Source organism: Bos taurus, chromosome X (genome assembly GCF_002263795.3).
Source record: "Bos taurus isolate L1 Dominette 01449 registration number 42190680 breed Hereford chromosome X, ARS-UCD2.0, whole genome shotgun sequence".
Taxonomy (NCBI): domain Eukaryota; kingdom Metazoa; phylum Chordata; class Mammalia; order Artiodactyla; family Bovidae; genus Bos; species Bos taurus.
The window spans coordinates 68,468,303-68,494,573 of record NC_037357.1 but is presented as its reverse complement, the minus strand read 5'-3'; the positions used below and the strand labels follow the sequence as shown (position 1 = coordinate 68,494,573).

General features: G+C 39.0%; 1 protein-coding gene across 21 annotated transcripts in view; it reads right to left on the bottom strand.

Moving 5' to 3' along the window:
- The window catches only part of RPS6KA6 (ribosomal protein S6 kinase A6), a 200,789-nt gene extending 193,734 nt beyond the window's left edge, over positions 1-7,055 (bottom strand). For 9 of the 21 annotated variants that reach the window (XR_003033392.2, XR_816881.4, XM_059883445.1 and 6 more), the window contains exons 1-3: positions 5,588-5,966; positions 4,872-4,969; positions 4,576-4,685 (exon numbers count right to left, since the gene is read on the bottom strand). Coding sequence is in view for 18 of the 21 variants with exons in the window: in XM_059883445.1 (XP_059739428.1) it covers positions 4,576-4,685; positions 4,872-4,969; positions 5,588-5,775 (396 nt within the window). In the remaining 3 variants the exon portion in view is untranslated. Of the gene's footprint in view, positions 1-464; positions 554-4,575; positions 4,686-4,871; positions 4,975-5,587; positions 6,045-6,350; positions 6,785-6,804 lie in introns of those variants that run through there. The other 12 variants (XM_005227924.5, XM_015461603.3, XM_005227922.5 and 9 more) reach the window with 11 other exon arrangements.
- Positions 7,056-26,271: the final 19,216 nt, after the last annotated feature.

The following is a 26,271-nucleotide window of genomic DNA, read 5'->3' as shown; positions in this document are numbered from 1 at the left end:
GAAGCAAGGAATTCCCTCTCAATCTCTTTCTCTCTCCCTCACATACCAACACACACACACACACACACACATACACACACACACACACAGCAGGACCTACTTCAAATGTACAGATAAGAGTTAAAATCTAGCAGCAAAATCAGTTGCTTAGAATGCCTCCAGGGCAATTCAGAACACATCTCTATTATCTACAAAAGCCAGTTCAAACTTAGCTCTAAATCTCTCTCCTGGGACCTCCCTGGTGGTCCAGTGGTTAGGAATCTGCCTGCAAATGCAGGAAATGTGGGTTCAACCCCTGGTCTGGAAGGGTCCCACATGTCATTGAGGAGCAACTGAGCCTGTGCTCTAGAGCTCACGAGCTGCAACAACTGAAGCCCGCACACCTACAGCCAGTGCTCTACAACAAAAGAAGCCACTGCAGTGAGAAGCCTGAGTACCACAACTAGAGAGTAGCCCCGACTCACAGCAACTGGAGAAAGCCCACAAGCAGCAAAGAAGACTCAATGGAGCCAAAAATAAAATAAATCTCTTTTCTTTTCAACTCTCTTTCCACCTAAAAACAAACCAAAAGAAAATATAGACAAAGAAAATAAAACCATCATCAAGAACAGTAAATTATCTTTGGAAATCACATAAATGTATAAACATTATACAGCAAATTTTGACAAAGTACTAAAAGTTAAGACCTCAAGATTCCAAGTACTTACCAGACTTTGAGAACTGCTGGCTAAAGATAATGACAGCATCCACCAAGAGAGAAATTACAATAACAGGAAAAAAAATCTTATATTTCCCTCTCAAAATTATACATGAGAGAGACTAAAAGGGGTGGTACTGAAACAATATGGCCGGACAAAGCAATAGAACCAAGTCAGGCCTTATTTTGGAATGGTGAGGTAATGATTACCTCTCTTGAAGAAAAAAATCAAGGTAGGGAAATACAGAGGCTCTGCCCTGAAGGAACTGGCCTGAATATTTCCAGACCAGACTGGCTTAAAGTAAGATAGTCTTGGAAAAACTGGGAAGGCATTAGTGGTGGGCTGGGGTCAGGGCCCTGTTGGCCACTCCCCTCCTTCTAGTCCAAATAAACCTGGTGAGAGTATATAAGAAAAACAGATATCCCTGTTCTCTTTATTGCATTCTAGAAAAAAGCACCAGTCACTATTTTCAGCACAGCCCTCTGCACTCATGGGCTGCTATTTAAGATGAATACTGATAAAGCAAAAATTTCAGGCTAAAGCACTAATTTAAAAGCACTGAAAAACTTTTCAGCTAGTAATAAGTGTATTCACCTTTAGAAGTAAAGATTTTAAGCATGCCAAGCATAGCCAGAAATCTTTATAGAGTGGTTTGCTCTAGTTTAAGACACTACTGGGCCACTGTTGTTTTAGCTTTCTATCTCCCTACGCTGCAAATATTTATCTTTATACTAGTCTAGTGGCTAACATCGGAGAAGGCAATGACACTCCACTCCAGTACTCTTGCCTGGAAAATCCCATGGACGGAGGAGCCTGGTAGGCTGCAGTCAATGGGGTCGTGAAGAGTCAGACACAACTGAGCGACTTCACTTTCACTTTTCACTTTCATGCATTGGAGAAAGAAATGGCAACCCACTCCAGTGTTCTTGCCTGGAGAATCCCAAGGACGGGGGAGCCTGGTGGGCTTCCATCTATGGGGTCGCACACAGTCAGACATGACTGAAGCGACTTAGCAGCAGTAGCAGTAGCGGCTAACATAGACATTTTTACTGGCAAGCATGCATTAAATATCTGTTATATTGAATTAAGTCCTACCACAATACTTCTAATTTCTCTTACTCCCTAATATCTGATCATCTGTTAAACTATTTTAACTCTTCAAGGTCTCTCCCTCAGTCTTCTCCTTTCTACTGCCTTCTGTCTTTGTTAAAAAAAAACTCACTATTACTTTCACTGATTAAAATTCCCCACCCTCAGTCTCTCCCCAACTTCAATCCATTCTACACGCTGCCATCAGCTATTGCCAGCACAGATCTGGTCATGTCATTCATGATCTCAAAAATCTTCAGTAGCTCCCATTTACAGAACACTGAAAACCTTTAAACTAGCTTTAAAAGCCTCATACAATCTGGGCCTTGACTACCTTTAGATGAATACCTCATATCACACTGTATTCCCATTCTCACATCATAGACTTATATCCTAGCAAATCATACTCCTCCTTCCTCCAAGAACACATCCATGCCTTTGCTTACACTGCCCTCATCCACCAGAAATAGGCTCCTTTAATCTGTGAAAATATCATCCACTCTCCAATGCCCTGCTCAAATTCCACCTCTTTCACAATGCCTTACTAAATCTATTCCCTAAACCACCACCACAGCCACCTCATTGTTGATGGTCTTGTAACTTGTATAATAGCAGTTTCTGCATATGACTATCTTGTCCACCTGAATGTAAACCCATGGGGTTGGGGTGGGATTCAGGATGGTATATCTTTAGACATTTCACATTACAATGCTATATATTGACTGCCTTGTACCCAATAAACACTTCATGAACTGAACCAATTCCTACCATGACAAAAGTTCAAAATAGGAAAAATGTCAATGAAACATCTCATTAGCTAGTTATAACAAATCATTTGCCTCTCCTTATCCCCCAAAGTGTTTCTAAATATAACTTCATATTTCATCCTTAATTATCCTATCATTACAAATGTGATCAATATACTTAAATGAAATGACCTAAGAAGGAGATCTTATGAAAAAACCACTAGTAATAAGGAAAACTGGAGCTATGACCATGGCTATCTAAATCCCAAGGTTTTAATATAGTTGACAATAATTCAGAATTTAGGGGCAGAAAAAAAGAGTTGACTGTGGGGAAAGAGAAGGAACTGGATACATACTATGTGCAAATCATTTTGCTAAGGAATTAAACACAGCAAGGTATTTAGTATTTAGTTTTTATATAACAACTCTTGAAGACAGTTCTTCTCCCATTTAGAGATGAAGAAACTGAAGCTCAGAGAGGTTAGGTAACTTGCAGTGGAGCTAGTGTAAGTTGGATGTGAAATTGGAACCTAGATTAAACTGGCCTCCAAAGCCCACATTCTTTCCTCTATTACTACAGGGTCTCATGAAATTAATTAAAATTAGCAGTTTTTCCCAATCTGCCATGTATCTGATGTCCTAGTTAAATTTTTAGAGTCAGTGGCTTTAGCCCCAAACTGTTTTAGCAATGAATTGTATTACTTTCAAAACTAACTTCCTTAAACAAAAGCAGTATGCTAAAAAATAATATAAAAGTACCAATAAATATTTAATATAATATGGTGATAGAATATACAATTTGAAAATTCTATAACAAACTCCATCAGGAATCAAGTACTCTATCACCAAAACACAAAATGCACAAACTGTGTACATTGGCACTACTTCATGAAAAGTCCACTTTACTACTAAAAGAGGCTATTCTTAATGACCTTTGTCCAGGAATGACCAACAGCCATCACACCTCCTAATTCTTACTTGAAACCTCTGACACATTTTCCCACAGGACAATTTTACAGTGATTAGGCTTTTCATCATCATATCTCTTCCCTGATGCTGACAGAATTCAGGCAATAGCTAAAATTATGGCTGCCCGAAGGATAATATCCTTTGAAGTCCCTATTCCCAATAGACCTAATTGAGACAGTCCCTGCAAGAGCTCTCACAACCAAAGCTTCTTGCTTATCCTATTTTCCCCTCTCCCAAGAACCCTATTTCTCAGGAGCCAATAGAGCTGATGCTTCCCTTTCAGGCCCATTCTCCACCTCTCACTGGAACCAATCGAATTCTTGTTTGAAACTTCTGACACATTTCCCATTGAACGATGTTACAGTGATTAGACTCTTCATCATTATACCTCGTTACTGTGCACTGGTATAAAAACATAACTATCCTTAATAATTTTTTTCCTGTGCAAAAACATGTTAAGAGGCTAAACAACCAATTATCACACTTCTGAATGATAATTCAAAGGTTAACAACTGCCTATGAAACAAGACAGCAAAAGATATTGAAAAAGATTCCACAAAATATGATAGTGTATACAATCTTTAATTTTATCAGGATTTAACATAGACAGAAATAGACATTAAAGTTTCCTTTAACATTAAAGTTAACAGATTCGTACTTACATTTTCTTTAAGGATTTCAACACATATTCAAAAAATACATTCTACAATGAAAGCACCCTTAGTCCTAAAAACTATCATGATTGAGGGCTGCAAAGCTCACATTCAACAGTTAACATTTCCAAAGCCAACATCAACAAACATGTAATTAAAATAAATATAAATTCTGGGAAGTAAAAGTGTCTCCTTATCAAAAGAAAGCCATTATAAACAAACATCAATAACAACAACAACAACAAAAACATAACCTTTCTGAGTACTAAACAGGTCTAAGCAGGTCAGATGTAGTGGTTAGTTTTCACCCAGAATATTTGTTTTAGAAAAAAGTTCAATTAAATCACTTGCAGGGTTAAATCTAACCAATTGTAACTGTTTTAGACAAAGAAGGCAGAAATACTCTCTTTACCACATTACCTTCACCTTTCGTTTTACTTCATAGGGATTAACAATTTCCACTCCAGTATTTTTCCAAATTGCTGAGGTAGAGAGACCCATTGTTAAATCTCTATAATACCTAAAACATACTGCAAACAATAAAAAAAAAAAACCATATGTGGTAATTACAATTTAAAACATTTCTACATTCAAAGTTAACAAAAATAATAGCAAGCATGCGAATGGTTCCCCCCTCCCATCCCAACCTTTTATCCAAACATTTAACTGTTCTTATAAACCAGATGCCTAGAACTATAAGTCAAAAGATTACATACACAAATTAAACAAAATTCCTCTTCCCTTGAGTAATCTTCTAGAAAATTCTTGCAAGTATGAGACATTCCAAGAAGAAACAAACCCCTCTTCATTTATCCTGTTCTTAAGAGATGTAGAATATTACAATGTATCTAGGAATTCCTTAGTGTACTAGTAAAATAATTCCCATAAATAGAGAGGGTTCAACTTTAGACTTCTTCCATATTTCTACTACATTTCTTATTAAATGTTATTCTGGCATGTAATTTTAACCCCAGCTCAGTTGGAAATTTGAAAAGAAAAAGAACAAATTAAACAGAAAGCAGTCCAAAGTATATTTTTAAGGATGAAGGAAGTACTTAAAAGACAAATCTGCACCTAGAGATGTGGAGGATTTCGAGTCCTACCTCAAAAAATCCTACTGTGAATCAATTTGTCCTTCAAAATTTTAGATCTGTCATCGTGATGGCCTCTACTGTACTACCAGGCTGTCAATTGATTGGTTATCAGAAAAACATCCGACTTTCCCAAAAGTCTTGTTTTTGTTTTTAAACGCTGCCTGCTTCTAACAGTAACAACAAAAACAACAAAGCAACAATAATAAAAAACAAAGAACCTGTGCACATCTGAGTTCTCACTGCACAGCTGACCAAAGCCTAACCAGAACAGTTTCAGAAGTAAGAAGAGCGGGAAGAGAGGCGAACCAAAATATTTTGGTTGAACCTCGCTGTCTTACCAAAGATTCCTCTTATAAGGGCTGGAGTTTACTTTGCCTGTTCTTTCACTGACCAACGGGGCGGGGACAGCAGTTGGGCAAAGGGAGAAGGGGCGGAAGAGGGCGGTAGAATTCAGGAGACCGCCAAGGAGGCTGCAGAACATCACCTGAGTGTAGATAAAGAAACCTTGCCTCCAGTTAATCTCCATTTAGGTTGTTACAAAGAACCACAACAAGCCACAAAGAAATGAGAAAAGTAACTAAGGAGCATTCATCCCTATGTGTAAATGTCCCCAGAGTTCGTCACCTTGCTGTTTCTGTTGTTTCTGTTGCGCTGGGTTCCTAAAGCACCCGGTGTTCAAATAGAGAGCTGGAGTCAGCAGCTGTCCCTCAAATTGGCAGCTAGCACACTTGGCGCAGCGGAGAAAGAGAAACATGTGGAGCCAGGCGCGGGCACCTGGCGTATCCCCCAGTTCCACTTCAGGTCGAAAAGTGAAGAAACTTAGTCACAACTCTGGCGTGGCCCGCAAGGCAGATACTCCCCCGAGGCCAAGCCCGGCCCGGGCTGCACTTACTCCTGACTCCCGAGCCCGCCACCCAATCCCCGCCGGCTCCCAAGAGAAAGCGCGGTTCGGGCAGAGCGTTGTCCACCGCCCCGCAGCCTCAGGGGCCTGGCCTGGCACCTCGCTTCCCAGCCCCATGCCCCTTCTCCCCTGGGCCCCCCAGCAACGGTCTTCAGAGGAGGAAGGGGGTGGCCCCAACCCCTCTTGGCCACCATACTAACCTCGACGCTGCTTGCGCTGCCGCCAAACACCTCCATTTCTTGGTCCCAGGGCTCGTCTTGAGGAGCGAACGGTAGCATCGCCCCTTCAGGAGCACTCGAACAGGAGCTGCCAACTGCCCGAGCGGCCGCGCATCCCGTTTTTGGAGCCTGCCTGCCACTGCGCCGCCGCCACCGCCGGGATCCCCAGCCTCGCCTTCAGCGACAGCTGCCTTCGCCGTGGGGTCCCTCAAAGACTCGGAGCGAGGGGTCGTCGCCACCGCAGGCTGCTGCTCCCCACGGAGAAGACAACTCTGTGCTGCCTCTCCAAGAGCTGCCGCTCGGTTTGTGCTCACCACTGCCGCCAACGCCGCGACAGTCGTTCGGCGGTGACTCCCCCCCGCCGCCCCGCCGCCATCTCCCCGCTCCCTCGGGCCCCCTCCCAGCTCTGTCAATATGGCGGCAGCGGCGGCGTTACCTGTGCGGCGCCTGGAACTCCCGACCGCGGGGGCACGGCAGCGTCACCCAAACGTCAATGGAGATTCCCCAGCCTAGGGTGAAGCGGGGAAGGGCGAGGGGGGGGGGGGGCTGTGGAGGGGGAGGCGGGGAGGTGCGAGGGATTGCGTGGTGGGGATTGGGAGAGAGGGGAAGGGGGCTTACTGGGCAGGGAAGGCGGGAGATGCGTAGTAAAATCCTCTGCTAGCTCTTCGGTAAACCTGCGCGCTCCACGGAGCATGCGCGGCGCTGTTCACACATGCTCAGCAGGCCCTCGCAAGTCAACAGAGCAGTCTTGCCGGCCGGAGTCCCAAAAAAGGTTTGGGAGCTGGGGCCCCTCATGAGCATTTGGAGGAGTCAGTGTCAGAAGACTCCAGGAATACCTGCTTTCAGTGCTTGCCAAAGCAGGTGCGCTATACACCGAGGCACGCCCATTTGGTATTTAGTGACAAATATCAAGGCAGGGGTTTTAGTCCAGTATACATTAGCCTCATAGAAGCTGGAGGCAGGAATAAAATCCGTTTAAAGTAAAGTAGTACAACTGCGCTCCCTAACTCCGCCCTCTCCTCTTGTCCTGCTCACAGTGTTGGTATTTATGCTGGTTGTCTTCATAGTATTGATGACACTCCGTGTTTCCAGTATTCACATATATAATGTACACCACTTATTGGACTCAACGTAAGGCAGTGAAGGCAGAGTGTAGGAATCTAACTTCATTTCCACCCCGCTCTGAGGATATTGGACCTGTAGTGACAGAAATTATCATTTTTCTCTCTTCTCCAAATCATTTACTGCTTTGCTGCTCTAAGCCACACACTGTACCAGATGCTAGCAATTTAACTGAGATGAAGTATAGCCTCATGCATGGGAGATGATCAATACATGGGAAATATTTCAAAACTTAGAGTAAAAATGTTATTCCACATTTGACACTTCAAAGAACTTGAAAGAGCAACTGTAACAACTACTAAGCCAGCTCAGTACCTTGGAGAGGTTTCTAACGGTAGACATAAAATAACACCTTCTTCCACGTACTACACCTAGGACTTTGATGCTGTGCTCCACGGAAAACGTTGAACGATGCTCTCTATTTATTTCACCATCTAGCTTCTAGCACTGGCAACATAAACTGAACCAGAGATTGTACCTGAATCGCAATCAAAGATCACTAGTAGATCATTCCCACCTACTCATCTTAAAACCCCAGGGAAAAAGTAAGTTTTAAGAATATGTGTGTGTGTGTGTGAAGTTGCTCAGTCGTGTCCGACTCTTTGCGACCCCATGGACTGTAGCCTACCAGGTTCTTCCATCCATGGGGTTTTCCAGGCAAGAATACTGGAATGGGTTGTCATTTCCTTCTCCAGGATATCTTCCCGACCCAGGGATTGAACCCGGGTTTCCCATATTGTAAGCAGATGCTTTACTGTCTGAGCCACCAGGGAAGCTTTAAGAATATGATTCTATAAAAATGAAAGCTTTGAAAATAGTGGAGACATGGGGCTATAAACAGTGAAAATATGTGTGTGGGTACACAGTGGGTACACATGCAGGTAGACTTCCCTTTGGCTGAACTGACCTTGCTTCCGCCAATGCTTTGAGCACTGGATATCATCTTTTCTTGCCTACTCAAAGGCCTTGTTCTGCAATTCTTCCACTTCCTGCCTGCCCCTTTCACACCATCTATTTTCCTCCTCTACTGGACCTTTCCTGTCAGCAAAAAGCATGCTGTTACTGACTTCAACTTGCTGGACCACTCATTAGTATTTGAAGCAGTTCATGTCTCTTAAAACATTACCTTCACTTGGCCCCCAGAGCAAAACATTTGTTCATTTTCCTTTTACATCACTGGCCATTTCATCTCTGTGTCCTTTGCTATATCATCCTTCATCTTCCTAATCTCTAAAAACTGGAACTTCAGGGCTCAGTCCTTGAACTGTACCTTCCCCAGCATTTTAGGTATTCCCATATCCCATCCTGTTCCACGGCTTTAAATCCCATCTGTATGCTGAAGACTGTCAAATTTTATCTCTAACCATAAACACTTCCTTGAAGTCTAGACTTGTACATGCAACTGCTTATTCTATTTGGATACCTAACTGAATTCTAGATTCGACCCTAACTAACCTGTTCCTTGCCTAGTCTTCAGAATAATTAATGACCTCTACCACCCACTAGTTTGTTGCTCAAATGTCCTTTGAGTCTTTTTATGACCATCCGTTCTAAAACACCATCCCCATAACTATCTAGCCTCACCCTGCTTTTTCTTGATAATACTAATCAACATGTTATATATGATTTATTTATTTATTCCATCTAGCACCTAGCATAATGATACTCAGTAAATTTTTCTGAATGAATGAATTTGTCCTTTCCTCCTATGCATTTGATAAATACACCACATCAACTAACTATATTAAGAAGCTTCCTCACTATGAATGTATTACTCTGCTTCTATACAAAATTTAATTTTCATGTATGTTCATTCATTCTACATTCCCCTTAATATATAGACACGTGTGTGTGTTAGTCACTCAGTCATGTCTGACTGTGTGCAATCCCATGGACTGTAGCCCACCAGGCTCTTCCTCTGTCCATGGGATTCTCCAGGCAAGAATACTGCAGTGGGTTGCCATTTTTTTCTCCAATATATAAATATACATGTCTCATTTAAAAAAAATAATTAAATTCCCTTCCTCAACTCAATGGTTTTAATAAACTCTCATTTTTCAAATCTTTCCATTAGTTAACAAGTCTTTTTTCTTCTATCTCAATTATTTTTTAAATGTCTGCTCCATCCCCACTGCCACTGACTCAGTTCACCTCATAAAATATTTACTTGAACCAATTATAACAATGATTCCTCTTAACTGATTTCTCTGATTCTAAATTTATACTCTGTCCTCAAACCATCCTCCTCATTGGCAGCCCAGTGATCAAAATTTTCCAGTGATTCTTTTACCGTCTCCAGTAAAATACCCAAACTCCTTAACTCTGAATGCAGATGTTTAAAAGTTTTCACCATCTGGCCTCTATCTTCCTAGCTTCATGTACCATTTCATATTCCAGTCAAATTTATGCACATGTTATTGTCTCTTCCCTAGCCTAGTCTTTGTAGATAACTTTCTCTTAATAGCAGTCAATATTAACTACTATTTACTGAGAAAAGAGCCAACTGTGCTCCAGGCTTATGCTCTTCATGGATTCATTTAGCCTACCTAAGAACTTGTAAAAACTTACATTATCTGTATTTTACAGATGAGGTACCTGAGCCTAAGGTTCAATGATTTTCCCAAAACCTCACAGATAATAAATGAAAATCTAGAATTAAAACGAAGTCTGCCTGGTGCCAAACCTTTTATCCCACTCTGGTGCTCTGTGAAGCCTCTTAGAGCTTAACTTCCCCTCTTCATTCCTTCTTTCCACTCATCCCAGGGATAAATTAGTCACCCATTCCTCTGTACTTCCATAACATCTTGTCCATATACTAATTTCAGCATTTCTTTATCTTTACCAGTGAACTTTGAGCTTTTTGATGGTAGTGAATTAATTAAGCTCTGCATTCACAGCATATGGCTGGTGCTCAATAAACGTGCTGGATGGACAAACAACATTTCTACTTTAGCCAGACACTATGTTAAAACTCTGGTCTGTTATAAAAATGTATGACAGTACTTACTCTTGAGAAGTTTAATGCCTATCTGTTCTGTTTTGACTCCTTGTATCAAAGACATATTACCTGATTTTAAGTTATTGGTAACCAGAGACTATTAGATCTAATTTCTGCTAAATGAGAAAGCCCTTGAAATGTTGGTGAAAAACATGATGACTTTATTTAAGCACAAAGGCATGTAGTAAGGAAGACTGGAACTTAAAATTCTAAATTTTCTATAAGTATACACAGCAGAGTTTATTGCTTTCCCTTCAGTAGTCAGGACATTTTTGCCTCAAAATTTATATATCCCTATATGTATCTCTGGATCTCCAATTATTGTAGCATTAAAAGTTTAAAAAGTATTTGGCAAGGTTTTGGTTGTTCTGGAACTGGGATGTACTTAACTAGTTTCTAAATAATATATATTTCATCATAAAGGATGATGCAATGGGTTCTACCACCATTAGAGCATGTTTTCTGAGTATTTTCAGAACTAGGGAAAGGGTACATATACCTATACACTGACTTCTTTGCCCTGTGACAAATGGCACACATCAGATGACCAGGGTCAGGTGTAAAAGTGGGTGGTCATGCAATTTAGCTAAAAAAAGTTAACCAACCCATATGGAGATAAAAACAAACTCATCTTGGCCTCACTAAGGGGGTGTGAAATATGAACCAAGGACCTTTGATCAGCAGAACATAAACCACCCACAGATCCTACATTGTGTTCTTCTTCCTAGATTGTGACATATACAAATACTGCTTATTTGGAGTATAATTATAGAAAGAGCCACACAGTCCCTCAGCATTCTCTACCTAGTTCCCCAAAGTTTATAATCCAAATAGCTGGAAAGTGATGAATCAACATAGAGCATAAAAGCACTATTAGAAAAATATTCCAATATTTTACTTGGAGATATTCTGATTTAAATATATAAAAAATGGGATCTGTGTGAAGAAACAGGAAACTTTTAAGTTTTAGCAAATACTTATTATATTTAAGTTATTCCTCAGGAGTGTCAGATAACTTTTGTTCTCTAAAAATACTAAGTAACTTTGGTCCCCCTACAAATCAATTTCAAAAGGGTGAGCAAGTCACACATACTTGTGAAATATGTTTCATTTTTGTTGAAATGAATGAGATTAAGCAGTAAATAAATGATAAATATGGCTATAGTTTAGTAGTTTTTCTCTTTGGAGAGTAAAGTTTATAGTACACAGAGAACAAAATACCTTAATGATACTAGAGAGGGGGAAGAATAGTTACCATTGTTTGTAGTCTAACTCCTAAGATTTTTATGAAAATTTATTATTATTATATTTTATGGTTTAGCTAGAATTCTAACCCATTTAACAATGGCACATGTTACAAAGGAGTTCTGCTGTATTATATATAGGCAAAATATCAATGTTATTTACATTTTATTTCCTTTTTATTTCTAAATCTCTTCAAATCCAGCCAACATATTTGGTTATAATGATATTTTCTGGAAAAAACAAAAAACAGTTGTCTTACTGGTAGGTTTTCTAAAATGTTAGAATGATGGATCTATGAAACAGGAAATTGATTCCTACGATAACATACATAAATGTCATAACCACCTGTAGGTGACAAAACAGATACATTTTTATAAACCCAAGCAATAACACCAGATATGAAGGTAATCTGGCTGCCCACATCCTTCACAGTATTATTCACCCAGGTAGAGCCAATTAATTTGAGCAACTCATTTGATGTCTCTTCCTTAACTCAAAATTTTTCATTTGGGTCCCTGCAAATTTTAGAACTTTGTTATGGAGAGTTCCTTCTGAGTTAAAGGTGGACCATTCTTTCATTAAGGATATGAGAGTAGCAATGTTACCCTACTCAGGCTTCAAACATAACTCATAAATCTGTATAACAATAATAAAAATGTAAATTTGTATACCTACCAAGTTGCCTAGTTTCAAACTGTATTTTTCATATAATTTGCAAAACTCTTGTCACCTGCAATAAAATATGTGTTTAGAGTTCCTATGACTGAAGTAATGATAAAAGATTTCCGTGGTCATACAATGTAGCTGGAAAAAGTTAACTGACTCATGTGGACCCATCTATACCTGTTCCCTAGGTTCCTCTGGTATTTACAGTTTCTAAATAAGAATTGTTTTAAACGGAACCAGATAATTTCAGACTTATGATCATGGTCTTATTGACATTGTACTCTAAGTCATTGGTAAGTGTGCATTAGAATAACCTCCAGGGCTTTGTCAAAACACAGATTGCTGAGCCTCAGTGTTTCTGATTAATTAAATCTGGGTTGGGGACTGAGTGTGTGCATTCCTGCCAAGTTCCCAGGTGATACTACTGGTCTTGAGACCACACTTTGAGAACTACTCTTTTAAGTTATAATTAGCCAAAGTAAGAGACAGATATTTTAGAGAGGAATTTTGTTCAAAAAGCCTGCATGATTCATTCAGATTTCAGGTTTTAAAAATTCATATAAAAATTATAGAGAATTGGAAACTGCAAATTTAAACTGCAAAAGAAAAAAAAATCTACAAAGGAAATATTACATAAGATACAAACCCCAATGAAGCACTTTAAGGTCTCATTATATAAAAGCAGTTGACATGCTAATAACAACTTATTATTAATAAACATAGTTGAAGTTAATAGAAGTGCTTTTTTTCTGGTGCCCTGTATTAGGAGTTCAACTGGGAAAATAGGCAAATTTGGAGTTGGTTACAGAAGAAAAAGTATATATATATATATATGCAGATTCAGTTCAATTCAGTTCAGTTGCTCAGTCGTGTCCAACTCTTTGCAACCCCATGAACCACAGCATGCCAGGCGTCCCTGTCCATCACCAACTCCCAGAGTCCACCCAACCCATGTCCATCGAGTTGGTAATGCCATCCAAACATCTCATCCTCTGTCGTCCCCTTCTCCTCTTGCCCTCAATCTTTCCCAGCATCAGGGTCTTTTTCAATGAGTCAGCACTTTGCATCAGGTGGCCAAAGTATTGGAGTTTCAGCTTCAACATCAGTCCTGCCAATGAACACCCAGAACTGATCTCCTTTAGGATGAATTGGTTGGATCTCTTTGCTGTCCAAGGGATTCTCAAGAGTCTTTTCCAACACCACAGTTCAAAAGTATCAATTCTTCTGTGCTCAGCTTTCTTTATAGTCCAACTCTCACATCCATACATGACTACTTGAAAAACCATAGCCTTGACTAGATGGACCTTTGTTGGCAAAGTAATGTCTCTGCTTAGTAATATGCTGTCTAGGTTGCTCATAACTTTCCTTCCAAGGAGTAAGCATCTTTTAATTTCTTTTAATTTCATGACTGCAATCACCATCTGCAGTGATTCAGATTGGCCACAGACAAAGACAGGTGACATGTTCCTAGGTTACTTGTGGTCAGCAGGTCAGAGATAAGCAAGTTAAAATTTGGAAGATATGTAGACAGTGATAAGGGCAGAGGGTTCTTGTCCAGTGAATCAGGAAAACTTCAGGTAAATGTGATATAGTACCCTGGATAGCTCCCTGGAGGAGAATTTGCTTTAAGTCTGGCCTCACCCAAGTAAGCCTTTTTTTTTTTTTTTTTTTTTCCTATTTAGCGCCCCTCTCATTGTTAGAAGGGTTTCCCTGGTGGTTCAGAGGATAAAGAATCTGCCTGCAATGCAGGAGACCCTGGTTTGATCTCTGGGTTGGGAAGATACCCCAGAGAAGGGAATGGCAACCCACTCCAGTATTGTTGCCTGGAGAATTCCAGGGACACAGGAGCATGGCAGGCTACAGTCCATGGAGTCACAAAAAGTCAACCACAGGGGGGGAGGAGCCAAGATGGCGGAGGAGTAGGATGGGGAGAACACTTTCTCCCCCACAAATTCATCAAAAGAGCATTTAAACGTCGAGTAAATTCCACAAAACAACTTCTGAATGCCGGCAGAGGACATCAGGCACCCAGAAAAGCAACCCAACTCTTCAAAAGGAGGTAGGAAAAAATATAAAAGACAAAATAAAAGAGACAAAAGAGGGAGGGATGGAGTTCCGTCCCAGGAAGGGAGTCTTAAAAAGAGAGAAGTTTCCAAACACCAGGAAACCTTCGCACTGCCGAATCTGTGCCGAGCTTTGGAAGCACAGAGGGCAACATAACAGGGAGAAAAAATAAATAAACAATTAAAACTCGCAGATTGCGAGCCCTACGGTAACTCCCCCAGCGGAGAAGGAGCACAGACGCCTGCATACGCCATTAGCAAGCAGGGGCTGGGCAGGGAGGCGCGGCACGGGCTGCATCGCTGAGAGTAAGAATCTGGCCTGAATACCCTGAGCGCTATCTGAGCGAAATAATTTGGGCTAGCAAACCAGACTGTGGGATATCTACCACGCGAAAAGCCAGCCCTAACCTAAGACACCACCAGGCCCGTGCACGGAACAAAGGACTGAACAGAGATAGCCGGCTGCAGACCTTCCCCCTCCGGGGACAGGCAGCCAGAGCTGTAAGGGGGCAATCTCAGCCCCAGAGAGACTTTATCTATAAAACTGTAAGCAGGCTTCTTTGCTAACTAAAACTTATTGGGGGTCTGGACGGTCAACATCTGCCTGAGAAGGTGCGCTGGTTTTACACCCAGATAACCGAGTGGCAGGGAGGCGATAAGTCACAGCATTGGCGCTCGCCAAACACCTCATCACCTGAGCTGCTGGGACCTGGGAAGAGCACAAAATGCAGGCCCAACTGAGCCTGCGCCTCTGAGAGCTACCCGAGTGCCTGAACCTGAGCGGCTTGGACCTGGGAGGTACATGCAGCCCAGGGCCGGCCTCGGATTGTTCCCAGCGGAACAACCTAGAGCCCGAGCAGTGTGGGCAGGGAGGCTACATGCGCCATGAGCGGGGGCAGACCCAGTGTGGCTGAGGCACTGCGAGTGCACACCAGTGTTATTTGTTTGCAGCATCCCTCCCTCCCTCCCTCCCCACAGCGTGACTGAACAAGTGAGCCTAGAAAAAAAAAAAAAAAAAAAAAACGTGTCCTCCACCGTCCCCTTTGTGTCAGGGCGGAAACCAGACACTGAAGAGACCAGCAAACAGAAGACGTTATAACAGAGGGATATGCTTCGGAAGCTACAGGCAATAGATTAAACCCTGTGGTTACTATGGACTACATAGGAAGGGGCCTATAGATCTTGAGAAATATAAGACGGACCAAGGAACTAGCCAAAAATGAACTGAACCCACAATACTCACAACAAAACCAAAGAAAGTCCTAGATATATTTTTACTATTTTTACGATCATTCTTTCTTTTTTTTTAATTTTTTTAAAAAAAATTTTAAGTCCTCTATTGTTCCTTTAATTTTCACTTTTATAACCTATTACTTTGCAAAAAAAAAAAAAGACCCTATTTTTTTCTTCTTCAGCAAACTTCATATATATATATTTTATAATTTTTGACCTTGTTTTTTTTTTTTCTTCTCTTCTTTAACATTGTATTTTTGAAATTCCAAACTCTACTCTAGATTGTTAATTTTAGCTTTATGGTATATGTTATCAATTTTGTACCTATAGCTTTTTTTTATAATTTCTGTGACTTTTTTTTCCCTCTGATTCTTTCTCTTCTTCTTTTATATAACATTGTATATCTGAAATTCCAAACTCTACTCTAGATTTTTAATTTATGCTTTTTGGTATTTGATATCAATTTTGTACCTGTATTTTCTTTATAATTTTTGTGACCTTGTTTGTTTTTGTTTGTTTATTTTCTCTCTTTATTTTTCTTCTTCTTTTTTTTTAACATTGTATTTTTGAAATTCCAAACTGTACTCTAGATTTTTAATTTTTGCTTTTTGGTATTAGTTATCAATTTTGTACCTGTATTTTCTTTATAATTTTCACGACCTTGTTTGTTTTTGTTTGTTCGTTTTTTTTTCTCTTTCTGTTCCTTCTTCTTTTCTTTAACATCGTATTTTTGAAATTCCAAACTCTACTCTAGATTTTTAATTTTTGCTTTTATGTATTTGTTACCAATTTTGTACCTTTAAGAACCCAATCTTCAGGACCCATTTTTCACTAGGGAGCGAGATTACTGGCTTGACTGCTCTCTCTCCCTTTGGACTCTCCTTTTTCTCCACCAGGTCGCCTATGTCTCCTCCCTAACCCCTCTCTACTCTACCCAACTCTGTGAATTTCTGTGTGTTCCAGATGGTGGAGAACACTTAAGGAACTGATTACTGGCTGGATGTGCCTCCCTCCTTTTCATTCCCCTCTTTTATCCTTCTGGCCACCTCTGTCACCTTCTTCCTTCTTCTCTTCTCTGTATAACTCCGTGAACATCTCTGAGTGGTCCAGTTGTGGACTGCACATAAGGAAGTGACTACTGGCTAGCCCACTCTCTCCTCTATTGATTCCACCTCATCTCATTTGGCCACGTCTAACTCCCTCCTCCCTCTTCTCTTCTCCATGTAATGCTGTGAACCTCTCTGAGTGACACTCACAGTAGAGAAACTTTTCATCTTTAATGTAGATATTTTATCAATGGTGCTGTATAGAAGGAGAAATTTTGAAACTACTGTAAAAATAAGACCAATAATTGGAAGCAGTAGGTTTAAGTCCAAACCCTGACTCCAGGGAACTCCTGACTCCAAGGAACATTCATTGACAGGAGCTCATCAAATGCCTCCATACCGACACTGAAACCAAGCACCACACAAGGGCCAACAAGTTCCAGGGCAAGACATACCAAGCAAATTCTCCAGCAACAAAGGAACACAGCCCTGAGCTTCAAGATACAGGCTGCCCAAAGTCACCCCAAAACCATAGACATCTCATAACCCATTACTGGACATTTCATTGCACTCCAGAGAGAAGAAATACAGCTCCACACACCAGAACAGCGACACAAGCTTCCCTAACCAGGAAAACTTGACAAGCCACCTGTACAAACCCACACACAGCAAGGAAAAGTCACAATAAAGAGAATTCCAGAAACCTGCCAGAATACAGAAAGGACACCCAAACTCAGCAATTTAAACAAGATGAAGAGACAGAGGAATACCCAGCAGATAAAGGAACAGGATAAATGCCCACCAAACCAAACAAAAGAGGAAGAGATAGGGAATCTACCTGATAAAGAATTCCGAATAATGATAGTGAAATTGATCCAAAATCTTGAAATCAAAATGGAATCACAGATAAATAGCCTAGAGACAAGGATTGAGAGGATGCAAGAAAGGTTTAACAAGGACCTAGAAGAAATAAAAAAGAGTCAATATATAATGAATAATGCAATAAATGAAATTAAAAACACTCTGGAGGCAACAAATAGTAGAATAACAGAGGCAGAAGATAGGATTAGTGAATTAGAAGATAGAATGGTAGAAATAAATGAATCAGAGGGGATAAAAGAAAAACGAATTAAAAGAAATGAGGACAATCTCAGAGACCTCCAGGACAATAGTAAACGCTACAACATTCGAATCATAGGGGTTCCAGAAGAAGAAGACAAAAAGAAAGACCATGAGAAAATACTTGAGGAGATAATAGTTGAAAACTTCCTTAAAATGGGGAAGGAAATAATCACCCAAGTCCAAGAAACCCAGAGAGTCCAAAACAGGATAAACCCAAGGCAAAACACCCCAAGACACATATTAATCAAATTAACAAAGATCAAACACAAAGAACAAATATTAAAAGCAGCAAGGGAAAAACAACAAATAACACACAAGGGAATTCCCATAAGGATAACAGCTGATCTTTCAATAGAAACTCTTCAAGCCAGGAGGGAATGGCAAGACATACTTAAAATGATGAAAGAAACAGCCCAGATTATTGTACCCAGCAAGGATCTCATTCAAGTATGAAGGAGAAATCAAAAGCTTTTCAGACAAGCAAAAGCTGAGAGAATTCTGCACCACCAAACCAGCTCTCCAACAAATACTAAAGGATATTCTCTAGACAGGAAACACAAAAACAGTGTATAAATTCGAACCCAAAACAATAAAATAAATGGCAACGGGAACATACTTATCAGTAATTACCTTAAACGTAAATGGGTTGAATGCCCCAACCAAAAGACAAAGACTGGCTGAATGGATACAAAAACAAGACCCCTACATATGTTGTCTACAAGAGACCCACCTCAAAACAGGGGACACGTACAGACTGAAAGTGAAGGGCTGGAAAAGATTTTCCATGCAAATAGGGACCAAAAGAAAGCAGGAGTAGCAATACTCATATCAGATAAAATAGACTTTAAAACAAAGGCTGTGAAAAGAGACAAAGAAGGTCACTACATAATGATCAAAGGATCAATCCAAGAAGAAGATATAACAATTATAAATATATATGCACCCAACACGGGAGCACTGCAGTATGTAAGACAAATGCTAACAAGTATGAAAGGAGAAATTAACAATAACACAATAATAGTGGGAGACTTTAATACCCCACTCACACCTATGGATAGATCAACTAAACAGAAAATTAACAAGGAAACACAAACTTTAAACGATACAATAGACCAGTTAGACCTAATTGATATCTATAGGACATTTCATCCCAAAACAATGAATTTCACCTTTTTCTCAAGCGCACATGGAACCTTCTCCAGGATAGATCACATCCTGGGCCATAAAGCTAGCCTTGGTAAATTCAAAAAAATAGAAATCATTCCAAGCATCTTTTCTGACCACAATGCAGTAAGATTAGATCTCAATTACAGGAGAAAAACTATTAAAAATTCCAACATATGGAGGCTGAACAACACGCTGCTGAATAACCAACAAATCACAGAAGAAATCAAAAAAGAAATCAAAATTTGCATAGAAACGAATGAAAATGAAAACACAACAACCCAAAACCTGTGGGACACGGTAAAAGCAGTCCTAAGGGGAAAGTTCATAGCAATACAGGCACACCTCAAGAAACAAGAAAAAAGTCAAATAAATAACCTAACTCTACACCTAAAGCAACTAGAAAAGGAAGAAATGAAGAACCCCAGGGTTAGTAGAAGGAAAGAAATCTTAAAAATTAGAACAGAAATAAATGCAAAAGAAACAAAAGAGACCATAGCAAAAATCAACAAAGCCAAAAGCTGGTTCTTTGAAAGGATAAATAAAATTGACAAACCATTAGCCAGACTCATCAAGAAACAAAGGAAGAAAAATCAAATCAATAAAATTAGAAACGAAAATGGAGAGATCACAACAGACAACACAGAAATACAAAGGATCATAAGAGACTACTATCAACAATTATATGCCAATAAAATGGACAATGTGGAAGAAATGGACAAATTCTTAGAAAAGTACAACTTTCCAAAACTCGACCAGGAAGAAATAGAAAATCTTAACAGACCCATCACAAGTACAGAAATTGAAACTGTAATCAAAAATCTTCCAGCAAACAAAAGCTCAGGTCCAGACGGCTTCACAGCTGAATTCTACCAAAAATTTACAGAAGAGCTAACACCTATCCTGCTCAAAATCTTCCAAAAAATTGCAGACGAAGTAAACTTCCAAACTCATTCTATGAGCCCACCATCACCCTAATACCAAAACCTGACAAAGATCCCACAAAAAAAGAAAACTACAGGCCAATATCACTGATGAACATAGATGCAAAAATCCTTAACAAAATTCTAGCAATCAGAATCCAACAACACATTTAAAAGATCATACACCATGACCAAGTGGGCTTTATCCCAGGGATGCAAGGATTCTTCAATATCTGCAAATCAATCAGTGTAATACACATTAACAAATTGAAAAATAAAAACCATATGATTATCTCAATAGATGCAGAGAAAGCCTTTGACAAAATTCAACATCCATTTATGATAAAAACTCTCCAGAAAGCAGGAATAGAAGGAACATACCTCAACATAATAAAAGCTATATATGACAAAGCCACAGCAAACATTATCCTCAATGGTGAAAAATTGAAAGCATTTCCTCTAAAGTCAGGAACAAGACAAGGGTGCCCACTTTCACCATTACTATTCAACAGAGATTTGGAAGTATTGGCCACAGCAATCAGAGCAGAAAAAGAAATAAAAGGAATCCAAATTGGAAAAGAAGAAGTAAAACTCTCACTATTTGCAGATGACATGATCCTCTACATAGAAAACCCTAAAGACTCCACCAGAAAATTACTAGAACTAATCAATGATTATAGTAAAGTTGGAGGATATAAAATCAACACACAGAAATCCCTTGCATTCCTATACACTAATAATGAGAAAACAGAGAGAAATTAAGGAAACAATTCCATTCACCATTGCAACGGAAAGAATAAAATACTTAGGAATATATCTACCTAAAGAAACTAAAGACCTATATATAGAAAACTATAAAACACTGGTGAAAGAAATCAAAGAGGACACTAATAGATGGAGAAATATACCATGTTCATCGACTGGAAGAATCAATATAGTGAAAATGAGTATACTACCCAAAGCAACTTATAGATTCAATGCAATCCCTATCAAGCTACCAACGGTATTCTTCACAGAGCTAGAACAAATAATTTCACAATTTGTATGGAAAAACAAAAAACCTCGAATAGCCAAAGCGATCTTGAGAAAGAAAAATGGAACTGGAGGAATCAACCTACCTGACTTCAGGCTGTACTACAAAGCCACAGTTATCAAGACAGTATGGTACTGGCACAAAGACAGAAATATAGATCAACGGAACAAAATAGAAAGCCCAGAGATAAATCCACGCACATATGGGCACCTTATCTTTGACAAAGGAGGCAAGAATACACAGTGGATTAAAGACAATCTCTTTAACAAGTGGTGCTGGGAAATCTCGTCAACCACTTGTAAAAGAATGAAACTAGAACACTTTCTAACACCATACACAAAAATAAACTCAAAATGGATTAAAGATCTAAACGTAAGACCAGAAACTATAAAACTCCTAGAGGAGAACATAGGCAAAACACTCTCTGACATACATCACAGCAGGATCCTCTATGACCCACCTCCCAGAATATTGGAAATAAAAGCAAAAATAAACAAATGGGACCTAATTAACCTTAAAAGCTTCTGCACATCAAAGGAAACTATTAGCAAGGTGAAAAGACAGCCTTCAGATTGGGAGAAAATAATAGCAAATGAAGCAACGGACAAACAACTAATCTCAAAAATATACAAGTAACTCCTACAGCTCAACTCCAGAAAAATAAATGACCCAATCAAAAAATGGGCCAAGGAACTAAATAGACATTTCTCCAAAGAAGACATACAGATGGCTAACAAACACATGAAAAGATGCTCAATATCACTCATTATCAGAGAAATGCAAATCAAGACCACTATGAGGTACCATTTCATGCCAGTCAGAATGGCTGTGATCCAAAAGTCTACAAATAATAAATGCTGGAGAGGGTGTGGAGAAAATGGAACCTTCTTACACTGTTGGTGGGAATGCAAACTAGTTCAACCACTATGGAGAACAGTATGGAGATTCCTTAAAAAACTGGAAATAGAACTGCCTTATGATCCAGCAATCCCACTGCTGGGCATACACACGGAGGAAACCAGAAGGGAAAGAGACACGTGTACCCCAATGTTCATCGCAGCACTGTTTATAATAGCCAGGACATGGAAGCAACCTAGATGTCCATCAGCAGATGAATGGATAAGAAAGCCATGGTACATATACACAATGGAGTATTACTCAACCATTAAAAAGAATACATTTGAATCAGTTCTAATGAGGTGGATGAAACTGAAGCCTATTATACAGAGTGAAGTAAGCCAGAAGGAAAAACACCAATACAGTATACTAACGCATATATATGGAATTTAGAAAGATGGTAACAATAACACGGTGTACGAGACAACAAAAGAGACACTGATGTATAGAACAGTCTTATGGACTCTGTGGGAGAGGGAGAGCGTGGAAAGATTTGGGAGAATGACATTGAAACATGTAAAATATCATGTAAGAAATGAGTTGCCAATCCAGATTCGATGCACGATACTGGATGCTTGGGGCTAGTGCACTGGGATCACCCAGAGGGATGGTATGGGGAGGGAGGAGGGAGGAGGGTTCAGGATGGGGAACACATGTATACCTGTGGCGGATTCATTTTGATATTTGGCAAAACTAATACAATGATGTAAAGTTTAAAAATAAAATAAAATAAAAAACAAAAAAAGTCAACCACAACTGAGCAACTAAGGCTTTCAACACTTTTCTTGTTAGAATTCTGAATGTTCAAGAAGCACAAACATTTATGCAGATTTGAGCCCCTGGACACTAGGAAGCAGAATATTTTAATTTCACTAGTAACATTCAGAACCACTATCAGAGATATCTATAATCCCTAGTAGGCTATGTCAGGATCCTGACATATTTAGACAAAAGAGGACTTTTAAAACCAAGAATTGGCTTTCCATTCTAAAGCAAAGAATTACTTTCATTATTTTCCTTCTGCACTTACTAATTCAGAGTTCATTTACCTCTTAAATTATTTATTGAATTGACCTGAAATCTAGTTCAAGAGATTTTCAACATGAATGTAGTATAAAATAATCTTATAACTTTAGCATTCTGCTAGAAAATACATTCTATATAAGCGATGAAAAGTTCTTTTTTTTTATTTTAATTGAAGGCTAATTCTTGGCAACACAGCTTCTACCTAACTTCTTTGCTTTCTACGTCTTTAAGTATGATCTAGTATATTTCATTGGACTTTTAATTAAATCAAGATTAAAGCTTTTTTTAAAAAAACTGTATATGCTTAGAATGTACTATATGATGATTCAATATACATAGTGCAAGGTTTACTACAGTCAAGGTAATTAACATATCCTCTCACAGTTACCATTTTCAATATATGATAAGAAGACCTGAAATCTATTATCTTAGCAAATTTCCAGTATTAAATACAGTATTATTAACTAGAATCATCATGTTGTAGATAATCTCCAGAGCTATTCATCCTACATAACTGTAACTTTGTACTCTTTGACCAGCATTTCCTCATTTCCTTCTCCTCTTTGCCCTTGGTAACTACCATTCTCTCCTCAGCTTCTATGTATTCAACTTTCTTTTCTTTTAGATTTTACATATAGTGAGATCATGCAGTGTTTTTCTTTCTGTGTCTGGCTTATTCTACTGGGCATAATGTCCTTCAGATTCATCCATATTGTTATAAATGGCAGGATTTCCTTATTTTTTATGATTGAATAATTTTCCAAATATTACATTTTCTTAACCAAACTTATCCATTGATAGATGCTTAGGTCATTTCCATATCTTGACCACTATAAATAATGCTGCAATGAACATGGGAGTGTATATATCTCTTTGAAGTACTAATTTTATTTCCTTTGGGTATATGCCCTGAAGAGGGATTACTGGTTCATTTGGTAGTTCAATTTTTAGTAAAATCAACCCTTAACCAGAGGTCCCACAATGGCATTTCTTATCTTATGGATTTTAATACATTTCAAGAAAAGATTTTAAGTTAAAGCTTTATTTAAATTAATAGCTATTCAAGATGAATCCAAAAAGCCTTTGTTGTTTATCAAATGGCATTGCAATGAGGAAAATCTTACTAAAAATGTAAATACTATAACTTAAGTCAGGGGAGGTTTGGAACACTTTTAAAAATTAAAAAAAAAGAAAAACATTAACATAGCAATACATCTTAGAACTAAAATAGATTACTATGCCTATACACAAGGAGACTCCTATATCCTGTATGACCTCTCCCTAAACATTCTTTTAACAAATCGATTTTTTTTAAATATTTATTTATTTGGCTGCATTAAGTCTTAGTTGGAGCACGAGGGATCTTCAATATTCATTTTGCCATATGGAATCTTTAGCTGCAGCTTGCAAACTCCTGGCTATGACATGTTGGATCTAGTTCCCTGACCAGGGATTGAACCCAGGCCCCCTGCCTTCAGAGTATGGAGTCTTAGCCATTGAACCACCAGGAAAGTCCCTAAACAAATTGATTTTAAACAGCTATTGCCCAGAATTCCACTTCAGCTCAGGATGCAGAAAAGATAAAATGTCCTTTTCTATACTAACAACTATAAAAAGGCAAATAAACAACAAAATCATAACTTTTCTTGAACACACCAGAATGCTGAGGTCACAGGACAACAGAGTAGCCTAAAATCCAAAGACAACCCTTCCAAGGAGAGATGGAATGCTAGCACTGATTCGCCTATAGCACAACACAGGGGTAAAAGATATGCAGTGCCATAAAGCAGTAAGGAGAATTGAGCTAATTTTAAAATTATTTTTGTAAAGTCTAAATGTGGAGTAGCATGATATTATAAAGCTTGGAACAGCAAAGACCAGCAAAATTGGCTTTCACTCAGGCTGCTTGCCAAAGACTTACATCTGGTGATAATGAGAAAGAAAGGTGACAGGGCAGAACACCAGATAAAGCCTCTCTGAACAAACATTGCAGGCTTAGAAGAAAGGGTAAATCATTGCTACAAGAAAGGCAAAAATTCTTCACAAATGCTACTGACTGATAGGGGGAGGTGGGGCAGCATACACTATTGCTCCTCAGGAAATGTGTGAATACCCATTGCTTCCAAGGAAGGTAAAAGGAAAAAAAAAATCCCTCTGTTCCTTAGGAGAGGGGCAAAAAGCTGTCCTAGACCTAGGCAATTAGAGGCTTCATAGCAAAGAGAAGGGGCAGAAAACTTTCCTTGAAAAGCCCACTGAAGATACAAGGCAAAATTTAGCTGCCATGCAAAGGACAGATAGTACTGCTGAGAAAACTCTGCTCTGATAATTCAGGGACACAAGGTCTGTCTAAAACTGAGGCTACACCAGGACAACAGAGAAATCCCCTTGTCTCTCCAGCCTGGTCAGTCAGTTCAGTCACGCAGGCATATGTCTGACTCTGCGACCCCATGGACTGCACCATGCCGGGCTTCCCTGTCCATCACCAACTCCTGGAGCTTGCTCAATCTCATGTCCATCGAGTCAGTGATGCCATCCAACCATCTCATCCTCTGTTGTCCCCTTCTCCTCCTGCCTTCAATCTTTCCCAGCATCAGGGTCTTTTCTAATGAGTCAGTGCACCACTGTGATAGCATGTACCAAATAAAAAGCAACAGCAAATTACACCTGAAACTATCACAACATTGTTAATCAACTATACCCCAATACAAAATGAAAAGTTTTGAAGAAGCAAAAGCAAATTAGTTGAATATGGTTCATACTATAAATTTTAAAATTATAAAACTTTTAGAAGAAAACATAAGAAAAATCTTTGTGACTTAGGGTCACAAGTCATAGGTGCTGAGTTCTTAAATATGAAACCAAAGCTATGATCCATAGAATAACAAATTGATAAATTAGATTTCATCAAAATGAATTTTTTCTGCAAAAGATTCTGTTAAGGATATGAAAACATAAGCCACAAGTTTGGGAAAAAGTTTGAAAATTACATATCTGACAAACATCTTGATCAAAAATATATAAGGAATTCTGTAAACTCCACAGGAAAAAAAAAATCCAATTTAAAAATAAGATAAATACTGGAACAAATACTCCACCAAACAGGACATATGTGCCAATAAGCACATGTAAGATTACTCAACACTAACAACACCAAATGCTGGCAAGGATATAGAACAAGAGGAATCCTCATTCACTGGTGGGGAAAAGGCAAAATGGTACAGCTACTTTGGAAGACAGTTTACCAGTTTCTTAAAACTTAACATTCTCTTCACATATGATCCAGAAATTGTTCTCCTTGGTATTTACTCCAAGGAACTGAGAACTTATGTTTAAACAAAAATCTGCACATGAATGTTTATAGCAGC